The sequence below is a fragment of the Aquarana catesbeiana genome, linkage group LG08, assembly GCF_042186555.1.
Source record: "Aquarana catesbeiana isolate 2022-GZ linkage group LG08, ASM4218655v1, whole genome shotgun sequence".
Classification (NCBI taxonomy): Eukaryota; Metazoa; Chordata; class Amphibia; order Anura; family Ranidae; genus Aquarana; species Aquarana catesbeiana.
This window is the reverse complement of record NC_133331.1, coordinates 264527275-264539710: the sequence shown is the minus strand read 5'-3', so window position 1 is coordinate 264539710 and position 12436 is coordinate 264527275. Positions and strand designations below refer to the sequence as shown.

The 12436-nt window shown below is 42.3% G+C and overlaps 1 protein-coding gene across 1 annotated transcript in view; it reads left to right on the top strand.

The window, feature by feature from the left end:
* The window catches only part of LOC141106401 (membrane-spanning 4-domains subfamily A member 4A-like), a 72898-nt gene that overhangs the window by 36663 nt on the left and 23799 nt on the right, over nt 1-12436 (top strand). Inside the window, exons 2-4 of the mRNA XM_073597163.1 lie at nt 211-491; nt 2158-2268; nt 11165-11221. Of these exons, the coding sequence (XP_073453264.1) occupies nt 219-491; nt 2158-2268; nt 11165-11221 (441 nt within the window). The 5' untranslated portion in view covers nt 211-218. The remainder of the gene's footprint in view (nt 1-210; nt 492-2157; nt 2269-11164; nt 11222-12436) is intronic.

Sequence of the window (12436 nt, the reverse complement as noted above, 5' to 3'; positions counted from 1 at the left end):
TGGAAATCTGATAACACTGTTTAAGAATGTTTAGAACCTCTGTAACTTAAATCTCAAACATGTATCTTTATTTTAGGATTCCTCTCCTAATACAGTGGTTAAGTAAAATATTGTCTCACTGTTTTTTTTTTTTTGTTGTTTTTTTTTTTGGAAAAGCACACAAAATCCTGGTTTTAACTTTTTAAACATTTTTTTTCCTTTCTATTTTAGATTTCACGATGTCAGATCTTGCGAGTGAATGTGAGACTCTAATGAACAGCACTCCATCTGCAGTCCCATCTGCGGTCCCAGCGTCAAATGTGCCTGTGGCATCTTTCTTTCAGAACATCAGTCCTCCGCCCCCCACATTCTACATCCCTCCTTCAACCCAGGCCTTGAGTGTCCCCACTGTGGCACCACAATGGCAGCTGTCCGCCATCATACCCCGAAATATGGACCCATCTTTACCATTTTTCCAAACATTTCTTAAGGGTAAACCAAAGGTTTTGGGAGTAAGTATTAAAGGTTACCATACAGCACACAGTTTATACAGGGAGCCAAGGAAATTATGGGAACCACATCTAAAAGTGTACCTGTCTTTTTGCAATAGACAATATGATGCATGAGGGGGAGTAGAGATGGAGATACAGGTATGTAGTGTAGATCCCTAATAGGTCCCGCAGATTTGTCTCAGGATCCATGCTCAATCAGATGCTACGCAGCCAGGCACACAGCAGCTCCCACAGTCTCACAATGCAATGACCAGGCAGTGTGTATCTTTTTAGGTTTTTAAGCTGGTTGAACTTGGTTCAACCAGACAGACCGGCTAAAGCACTACATGGCATCTTTTAGTCTGACTCGTTGAATGGCCCCTTGAGAGCGTAGGGGGTACTGGTGGTTCATACAACAATCCAGCAGAGGAGGGCATAGAGGAGGAGGAGAAGGTGGTGCTGACAGATCTCACATCATCACCACCAGCTGTATGGAGATGTGGTGGAAAAACAAGCTCCAGCACTGAGCCCTTTTCTGCATCCTTTTCTATTTGCAAGCAGAGTTACCCAGTGTGCTGTGAACAAAATATATTGTCCCTGACCATACTTGCTGGACCATATGTCAGCAGTAATGTGGACAACGTGGCTGACTGCCTTGCCCAACAATGCCAAAACATTGCCTTCTACGTGATGGTACAGAGATAGAACGTACTTACGTGCAAATAAATTGCAGAAAGTGCTGTACCACAATGGCAGGTTCCCAGTAGCTAATTCACAGAAGGGGGCAGAATCCACCAGATAGAAAGGCAGGAGTTGTAAAGCCAGCAATTTGGACAAGCTGGAATTTAGATGCTGGGCATGTGGGTGTCAGGGAGTGTATTTTTTTTCTTTCGATGCAGCAGCTGGGGCAGAGAAATTTGCCTGCTATACTCTACAGATGGTGGTATGCTGCTGGCAGACGTGTTGCAAGGACCTGTGACACCCTTTGCTACACCATCATCCCTGTCAGTGGAGGCTGCTGAGAAGTCATGAGATATAGCGGGTGTAATGTAGCGGGGGTAGGCATGAAAGGTGAGGAGAAGAATTGTGTCCCTTTTGTGTGGCTTTCGGGTGCTCTTGCCAAGGGGTTGAGTGGTGGGGTTAATTAGCTTTTGAAGCATGTGGTACCCAAATGGCTGGTGTTTTTGCTGAGCTTGATCTGCTTGCGGCAGAGATTGCAAATTGCAACAGTGCGATCGGCTGCACATGTGTTAAAAAAGGCCCACACAGCTGAGCTGCGGGAAGTGGGCCGGGAGATAACAGTTCCACAATCTGATGGAATGGGGTGGCTGCTGTTTACTCTTCCATGATGGCTGCCTCTGGAGGACATCCTGCCTCTGTCCTCCCCTTCTGTTAAGTACGGGTTGGTTTAGTTCTACCTAGAGCCTCCCCACTTCTTCTATGTTCTTCTATCTTCTGTATTGCAATTAGAATTCTGTACTGCAAAAGAATGAGAAAATGTTCTTTGGGGAACTTGAATTTGCCTTGAAAGAATCCCCATCTGGGTTCAATCATTAGTTGGGCAAATATATGAATTTATCTCTAGCGGACCATTAGGTATCAATTGCACTTGGGTATCAATTGCACTTAGCAGAGTATTGTTCAAAGCTGCATCAAACTAATTAAACCTTGTTCTTTCTCTGCTCAGATTCTGGTCATTGTGGCAGCCATATTGGAGATTGGCCTCGGCATTGCATTGGTCTTCACCAGGTTTACTATCACGTCTCTAAGTGGCATTCCTTTTTGGGGCCCAGTGTTCGTAAGTACCTTTACAATTTGCTGTTTGTGATTGTAATAACTGGGTGCAGAAAAGCATCGGCCTGCAGTACCACCTATTGGCTAATCATAGATTAAAGTTCACCAATGTAAAAGGGGAGGGTTTGAATCAATGTGAGATGTTATTGCCTGTGTCAGCATTGGAAAGTTTCCCCACACTTCCTGTCCTGGTGACCACTCATTTGATCACTGGGACAGGAAATGGGGTTTAATCTTCCCCAATAAGAACAAAGACAAAAAGAGTAACCGGAAAAAGTTCTATCTCTTTCTTATGACCATCCAATCATATTTCTCTTTGGATAGCATAAGTGAAAAATTGCCATTTAAATATGCACAAGTGTTTCAACAGATTAAGCCCCTGTTGTGTGATTAAGGCCGATAGAGAGGCTAAGCCATCTAACATGGATTGGTAGCTTTTTGTCACTTACAGCTGGATATCAGTGTGTTTCAGGACAGAGCTGTTGACAAAATGTTGAGCAGTTGGTGAATCATCTGTTGGTACACAATTACTGCAGTATAGAGGAGGGTATAGTGCAGCATTTCTCAACATTTTAACCCCCGAGGTATCCTTTAAATAATTTTCAGGTCTTGTGGAGCCTTTGCTAAAACCATTGGGGCTCGATGCAAATACCCCTTACATTGGTGGCCAATGAGAAGAATGCCTCCCTTACAGATACAGATAGCTAAAAAAAAATATTGGTGTCATACCACTGATTCTGCTCGGAACTAAGCACACATCATCGGATGGGAGGTCAATCAGCTTAAGGGACCTCAAGCAATCTCTGGAGGAACCCTAGGGTTCCAAGGAACTCTGATTGAGAATGGCTGGTCTAGTGAGTTTATGTCAAGGGTTAGTTTAGGTTAGTTTCCATTTAAAAGGGTTTAAATTCAGTTACAGGGTTACAGTAAGTCTACAATTTCACTAATTGAGGGAAAAGTGATGAATCCTTTTAAATGCCCATCTCTTCTACTACCAATACTTACCTTTCCTGCTAAATCCCTAGGTAAAGTTGTGCTCAAAAGTTTGCATACCCTTGGAGAATTGATAATATACACAATGTAACATTTTTAAAGTAAACACGAGGGAGCAGGCAAACACATTTCTTTTATTTCCCATGGGATTATTATTCTGGTACAGTCATTTTTATTGAAAAAATATAACATCTTGACAAACGTTCACCCATGCAGGGGCGTAGTTCAATGAACATAACGATCTTATAACATGAATAGGAATTTACTAACTATCAACTGGGGGACATATGGGGCACCCCATAGGTTCCTATACATCACCAGGGCATAAGGGCCAACCAATTAGGGTCCAAGTGCACTAGATCACAGCGGAGGGACATGCGTATATCAGTCCAATGAAAATCCCTGTCACAGACCGGGATGAACATTTGGCAGAAAGATACAAAACTAAAAAAGATTGAAAATATAGCGATGGTGGCCACTAACCATCATGAGGTGGGCCCCAGCTTCGAGGATCCAGGGTCACCCAAGAGCACAAAAGACCAAGAGCGGCCCTAGGAATAGTCTTGATTTCAAAAAGAAAAAGGAGGGAGAGGAGTGCAAAAACCAGGAAAGGCAGACCAGAATATAGAGAAAAGAAGGGGAGAAGGAGAGGAGGGGGGAGTCCTGCAGGAGGTGAGAGTGACAAGACCATTCTCAGGAGAGGCCCAGACTGCTCAGGTGTAAAGTGGGACGAGCATAGGTCCACCAAGGAGACCATACTTTAAGAAATTTATAGTGAAAGTCATTTAAAATACTCAACATTTTCTCATTGATCATGAGATCAGTTAGAGTGCTCTTCACCATAGCAAATGGAACAGAGGGCCTCTTCCAAGCTCTGGCTATAACCCGTTTGGCCGCAATAAACAAATACGTTGCCAGTTTCTGTTGGTAAGAATACAAGCCCTGGATCGGGCAGTGCAACAAAGAAAATTTAGCATCTCTGTGAATGGGTATATGAAATAAGGAATGCAGGTGGCCAAACACCCTGGGCCAAAACCCTATGAGGCAAGAACAGGACCACCAAGTGTGTATTGCATCACCCTGCTGACCGCATCCTCTAAAGCACCAGTCTTTATAGGATGGGTTCGCGCTCACTATCTCGGCTGGGACCTAGTACCACCGTAAGAGGACTTTGTATGCAGCTTCTAAAGTAGCCATGTTGAAGGAGCATTTGGCCACAGAGAACCAAGCCTTGTTCCAGTCATCCGGTTCGATAGAGGTCTCCAAGCCCTGTTCCCAACGCAACTTATAAGACACGGCCCCAGGCAAGTCCATAGCATTTAAAGAAGAGTAGATTTTGGCGATAGCTTCTGGGGCCCCATGGAAATGAAAGCAAAGGAGTTTAAAAAACATTTTTTGGAAAGGATAAACGGAATTGCGTCTCAACGAAGAGACCCAGTGGCTTGGTTTAGTATGGTGATAGAATTGCAAAGAGGGTGCCTCATGGGTGTCCTGGAAGCAAGACCAGGAGGGAAGGAAATGCGTTGAGATAAAATGTCGGACCTCCGTGAAGTCATGGAAGGACCACCAAGAGAAAAAGCTTAGTTGATCAAGGCCCAGCAGGAACAGGGGGTTACTAAAGAGAGGGAGGAGTGGTAGAAAGGGGAACATGAGGTTACCCGAGTAGCGAACAGAGTCCCAGAGTTTAAGGCTATAACCCATAAGCGGGCTGAGCGAGGGGAGGAGGGGGCGAAGCTTGTAAGGAAGCCAAAGTAGGGCCAAAAGCCATGGGATTCATATTCAGTTGTAGGCTATAACAGAACGGTACAATGACAAAAACAAATTATGGCAACAAGTAAACAAATTAAATTACCCCTTTTTTAAAGTGTGCATCTATGAGGCCCCAAATTCTTGAAGGCAGTTCCCATTCATCTTGGCAAAATACCTCCAGGTCAGGCTGCACGTTTGAGATCTCCACAGATCTCGGTGACATTAGGGTTATGAGACTGTGATGGCCACTCCAGAACCTTCACCTTTTTCTGCTGTAAACTCTGGAGGGTCAACTTGGTCTTCCGCTTAGGGTCACTGTCGTGTTGGATATTCCAAGTGTCCCATGCTCAGCTTTCATGCAGGAGAATTGTCTGCCAGTAATTTCTGATAACATGCTGCATTCATCTTGCCATCAATTTTCACAACAATCCCCATGCCTTTAGAGCTCACACACCCCCAAAACATCAGTGAGCCACCACCATGCTTCACAGTTCGGATTGTATTCTTGTCGCTATAGGCCTTGTTGACCCCTTTCCACACATAGTGCTTATGGTTGAGACAATAAAGCTCTATTTTGGTCTCGGCACTCCAGATTACAATGTGCCAGAAGCTGTGAGGCATGTCAAGGTGTTGTTGGGCATATTGTACCCAGGCTTTTTTGGGGCATTGGTACAGTAAAGGCTTTTTCCTGTCAACTCGACCATGCAGCTCATTTTTGTTCATGTAATGTCATATTGTGCACCTTGAAACAACCACACTATAGTTTTCCAGAGCAGCCTGTATTTCTCCTGAGGTTACCTGTCGGATTTTCTTTGTATCCCGAACAATTTTTCTGGTAATTGTGGCTGCAATCTTTCTTGGTCTGCCTGATCTTGGCTTGGTATCAAGAGATCCCCAAGTTTTCCACTTAATAAGTGATTGAACAGTACTGACTGGTATATTCAAAGCTTTGGATATCTTTTTATATATTTTTCCATCTTTATAAAGTTATATTACTTTGTTAGGCAGTTCTTTTCACAGTTCTTTTCTGCTCCCCATGGCTCTGTGCATCAATGTGAGTGCTAACAAACTGAATGACTATTTATACACTATTTGCAATTTAAAAAGCCACAAGATGTGAGAAGTTCACTTTTAATTGCCATTTTAACCTGTGTGTCACCTTGTGTGTCTGTACCAAGGCCAAACATTCCAGGGTATGGAAACAATTTGATCAGGGCCATTTAGGGGATTTTTGTTATCATTATGATTTAAAAAAACGATGTGATTAATGGCTTCATATGATCACCATCCTTAAATAAAATAATTTTTTGGCATGATCACTCATGTCGATATCAATGCCAAAATGTCATGATTTCTGCCAGGGTATGCAAACTTTTGAGCACAACTGTAGGTAGTACTATGTAAGCTCATTGTCAGCCTGTGTTGGAGTTGGCATCAGGTTTGGACATTCTCCCATTACCATGTAACAAAGGAGACTGGCATTTGGCAGGTGAGGTGCCAGGAACTATATCACAGTGGGATAATGCTAAATAGTATACAAATGACCTTCATAGTCAACTATATTGCAAATGTGCACATCTGACTTAGATATTAGGCTGGTAAGCAGGAGATGGTGACTCTGACTCTGGCCTAAAATTAGGCACTAGACATGACGGCTGTGTACCATGATGGACTGTGGACTGTGAGGGTTTTTTTTTGTTTTTTTTTTCTTTTTGCTGTTACTTTATTATTAATTTCCAATAAAGAAATCGCCATGACAAAGATATAATAGAATTTTCTGGGGAGACAAGTCCCTAGGTAAAGGAAGATGAGGAAAACATACATTGTATATAAACATAAGAGCACTTTATCTAAGGCCTCTTTCACACGGCCGATCCCTTCTGGTCCGCCTGTCAGTTTTTTTAGGCAGACCTGAACAGACACTCCATGGAGGTCTATGGAGCGTCGGATGTCAGCGGTGGCATGTCCGCTCCGCTCCGAAAAAGTGTAACGGAGGAAAAACCTACTTTTCCATCCGTTTTTGGATCCGATCGGGTGACGATGGACTCTACGGTCCGTCATCACCCGATCCCCCATAGGGGAGAGCGGCGCTCTGACAGGTCCGTCACTGCACAGTGTGCAGTGACGGACCTGTCATCTTCCTGCTCAGCAGGGATCGGCGGAGCGATCCCCGCTGAGCAAGCGGATGTTCACGGGGCGGATCATCATGGATCCGGCCCATGTGAAAGAGCCCTTAGGTAGTAAACATAAATAATCACCATGCAGAATCTGTTAGTATCAACGCAGAGTGGGGCTGTTGATACGTATAAAGTAATCTGTGCCACGTCCTATGATTAAGTAGATTAGGAGAAAAATGTGTGGGCTTGGACTTTTTAGGCACGATGACAGGTATTATTCAGTTAAAAACTTAAATATATGTTATCTATGTTCAATAGATTTTAAAGAGGAAAACAGATCCAAAAATCTGTACAACATCAGTCCATGAGAATGTTTACATCAAAACAGAGCATACACAGCTCAGTGAAATATCATAAACATTTCAAGGATAGGATAACCATCATTCCATCATAGAAGTATTGAATTCAGAGGAGAGCTATGTCGTTGGTAGATGTTAACATCTACCAACGGAGCTGTAAATCTTAAGATTTACAGCTCAACATGTTGCGCGCCTAGCGCTTCTTCAGGAGCATGGAACTGAAATATAGGACATTGAATAAATATAACAGATAATACGTCAATGTAAAACATAAAACATAAACCAAAGATATTAGTGACAAAAAATAATAAATAAACACTGCAAATTGGATAGGCTAAGATGGAAACCTATACAGGCCAGTCCTAGTCAGGAAAGACCCAGGAAGTATTCGTACACTATGGGAACATATGCAACATAATAACAAAGGTATATTTATATATGCTAGTTATATATGCTAGTAGTATGGTTAGCAAAATCAGTATGTAAAGATAACTAAAAAAGGGATAAATCCGGAAATAGATATATGGCAGCTGGCAACAAGGGAAGGGAAGGGGGGGAGACGAAAGGGTGGGGGAGGGAGGGAAGAAAGAAGGGAGGGGCAGGAGGGAAAGAGGAGGGGGAAGAGGGAAGAGGAAAAAGGGGGGGAGGGAGGAAAGGGGGGGAGGAGGGAGAGGGAGGGGAAGGGAGAGGATAAGAAAGGAGGGAAGGGGAGGGAAGGTAGGGGGAGAAAGGAAAAGGGAGGAAAAAGTAAGGGGAGGGGGAAAAAAAAAGGGGGGGAAGGGAGGGGAGGGGAGAAAGGAAGGGGGGAAGGGGAAAGAGGGGAAGGGCTACCCAGAATAACAATTGAATTGTGTTGTAATAAAAAGGTGTACAGCGATTGATTTTGATAGAAAAAATAGGTATTAAATAGTGGTCCTGAAAACTCGTAGATAGGAATAACCTCTAGTTACAGGAACCTCATAATTATAATAATTTTAACAATATCAAAAATTAAGGTATTTACCAAATAGTAGTAATGTAGTACTTAGATGTGAAGGGGGGAGGGGGGAGAAAAAGAGGGGGAGGGCGGGGGAGTGCCACGCCAGGAAAATGACCTAGAAACTATCACTGTGATAAATAGTGCTAGAAGCATCCAGCAACATATAGTATCCGCAGAGCAGTTGTATAGGTAACTATATAGGGTTACTTAAATGTGTGTAAAACACAGCAGTCACAAATATTTATAGATAGTCACACAGGGTGATTGGACATCCCATATAGAGATTGGTGGTGTGAGACCTAATAGGATGCAAACAGATAACAAGGCAAAATTACTAAAGATGTTATATGAGTACTCAGATTATAATTGAATAAATTAAAATAGACAAAACAAGGTCTAGCAAAAAGGAAGAAGGTATGGAGAGAGAACAGGGAAGGCAGAAATAGATGTGCCAGTAACATAGTCTAAACTCCAGGAACATACCTGCTGCTGGCATAAAATAATAAGCTTGGAGGGACAAAAAAAAGCAGCCGCTTGGGTAGAGAGCGACTGTACCCAGGAAGTCAGTAGAGGGACGCTGAACAGCGTGCCTTTTGTGCACACGCCCCGCTTGTAGTCATCCAATCGGCGCACGCCGAGGTGACGTCATCCAAGCCGGCCGCTTGGTACAGACTGCGCATGCTCCCCATCTCAGTGTCGGCAAGGAGACAGCTTAATCACCAATCATCTTAGAATGGTAAAAACTAAAGATAAGAATTAGGCTACAAAGTCAATAACCTTTTATTCTCCCCAATCATGGGACTATCCATTCATCACATGAGACTGATCCATACAATATGTGTGTCAATACACTGGCTGATCGCATACCGTTGGAAATCCCCATCAGTACCTCTAGCCCAATTGAAAGTACGAATAAACAATATTAACCTCATGGAAAAAATATTTCACACCCTACACAAATCACTTATATGATAAGAAATGAGATCCTTGGTTCACTCACTCTAAACACTTCTTAAACCCAGAATAATAATACTTTTTATCACAGATCAATGAAAAACTTAAGTTGTTTATTGAATTCAAGGATTCTACTGTTAGCATACTAGTTAACCATAGCAATGTACATCTATCACATATTGTATAGACTAACAACATTTTCCTTACCTGTAAACCATGTGTAATGCATTTTTCTTCTCATATGCCACCACTTTTTGCACCATTCTTTTTTGCACTAAAAAAAAAAAAAATTGTTTGTAAACAAAAACACAAAGTCAATAACCAGTTAAAAAAAAAAGAGACGTTACCTAATAAGTGGGTGCAACTGACATATATCTATAACCATTTAAACATGGCCAGAGATGAAGAAAAAAACATATGTTATAGAAACTTATATACATAGGACAGTACATGTAAAACCATAGGTACTAGCAAAAATTGTTGAAATAGTAATCCAAACAGGTTGGCTTATGCCTATTCACTAATAGGTCCTAGGCGGTCCAGTTAGGGGAATATAGGGTCAGGGAAGTAGAATAGTAGGGAGGGTAGAATACAAGGAGTAAGGGGAAGGGGGGCAAAAAAAAAGAAGAGGAGGGGAGGTCAAGGTAAGAAGGGGAGGTGGGAGGGGGTAAAGGGAGGAAACTATTCCTCCACCACCTTCATACTGCGTGATCATGGTGGGTGCGTCATCAGAAATTTGTATTCCGTAGACTCCACCAAATGGTTCCAGTAGGCCCAAGAGGTCATATATTTCGAAGGTGTCTCTCGGGCTTCATGGATAAGTTACTCCAACTCTGGCTCTGTTGAGTGTGCAGAGTTACAATCTGTAATTTTTGGAAGATTTGCTGATCGCCAACACAATGGTATAGAGCTTCTTTTTTGCCACCCAGTATTATTCTGTGAATCACAGAATGTATGCATATACCTAGGGGTGATGTATATCTTATTATGCATGCCAGTACTAGTTATACATATCTGGAGACAACTCACTGCACCTTCCTGGGTACTTGGCATTTACATTTATCAGGGGGTCCCACAATGTGGTCTACAAAATTCATGTACAGAACATCTGTCCTGACAAAGGAGCTGCACTTTAAAATGCCTAGCAACCTCCCACACCACTCTGCAACCTGGGAGGACCTCTATCTTGACTCCAGCACAGCATGTACACTGAGAACCAGCAGCTTCAGTAATACCCCTTCCAGCACTCTCACTTCCATCAACCAGCTTTTTGACAGCTCCCCCCGGCTTATCTGGCTCTGCCACAGGCCGTGGCAAACGGATGCCCTGTGCACAGATCTTGCAGCCTTCATTCTGGGACCCCCTGTTATGTATAAGTGCCAAGTAATATCAGTTTTGATATCTACATTTAAATTTACTCGTGTTCTTTCTTCCGTTAGGTGCATTAATGTCAGAAGCATTTGTGCAAGCTGAACAAAATGTCACCGTATTTTTTCTAAGAGATAAATTCCTGTATCATCAGCTCCATCTAGTGGCCAAATGCAGCATTGTTTACTGTTTGAGGTATTTCAGAAAACTATACTGCATTTTGGCCAATAGATGGAGCTGACAGTACAGAAATTTCTCTATTTAAATACAGTACAATTAAATTTTGTTCAGTTTGCACAAATGCTTCTGACATTTGTGTGTAGAATGTTTTAGAATGTGAAGATGTGTTTTTTTTTTTTTATAATTCTTTTTATTTTACAGTACATCATTGCCGCATCTCTGACACTTGCAGCTCAGAAAAAACCCAATGTCTGCTTGGTGAGTTTTTTTTTCTTTTCATTTTCTAAGTAGTCGGAAAGTAACATTGCTATAAGGTGAGTATAAACTTTCTCCAAAGGTTGAAAAAAATCTATTTATAGCTGATAGTGTTGGGCCGAATACCCCCTGGTTCAGTTCGCACCAGAAAATGGAAAAAGTTCGGACCCGAACAGCGAACCATATTAAAGTCTATGGGACCCGAACTTGAAAAATCAAAAGTCTCCATTTTGAAGGCTTATATGAAAGTTATTGATACCCATAAAAAGAGTGTGAGAGCTGGGGTACTGCCCTGCGGATTAATGCAAAAATGTTTTTTAAAAAATATAATTTTTAAATGAGCAGTAATTTTATTGATGCTTAAAGTGAAACAATAAAAATGAAAAATTCCTTTAAATATAGTGCTGGGGGGATCCCCTTAGTCTGCTGGTAAAGTGACACATATGTATAGAACCTACTGTAGCAAAACTGACATATATAAAGGAAAAAATAATGTTTAAATAGATTTTCCCGGCTGCAAGCTTTCTTGAAAAAAAAAAAACATTGCAGATAATACACAAAGTGAAAAAAACGGCCCTCTGGTTCTGATATGGTTTTAAGGCAAATCCTACACCAAAAAAAAATGGTGTGGGCGTCCCCCCAAAATTTATACCAGACGCTTAGGTCTTGTATGGAGATTGATGGGAACCCCCACACCATTTTTTTTTTAAATGACGTGGGCCCCCCCTATAATCCATACCAGACCCTTATCTGAGCATGCAGCACCCCCCCACCCTCCTGAACCATAGCAGGCCACATGTGCTCAATATAGAAGGGGTTGCTTTGTGGTGGGTGCCCTGTTCGATCGAGTCTCCTTTGTGTAAACACAGAAGCAACGTCAGGATGTCACTTCCGGTTTAGTTGGCTGCCAATGGCGGCAATTAAAAAAAAAAAAATAAAGTATTTAGATCGCCAAAAACGGCGATTCTGAATACTGTCAAGTGCTAAGGAGGGATCGGGGTCTAAAAGACCCCTGATCCCTTCATAAAGAGTACCTGCCACCACCTATTACTATCACAAGGGATGTTTACATTCCTTGTGACAGCAATAAAAGTGATCAACATTTTTTGAGTTCGTGCAGCAAAGAAAAAGCACACGTAAGTAATGCCCACATATGTAAACAGTGTTCAAATCACACATGTGAGGTATTGCCGCGATCGTCAGAGTGAGAGCAATAAT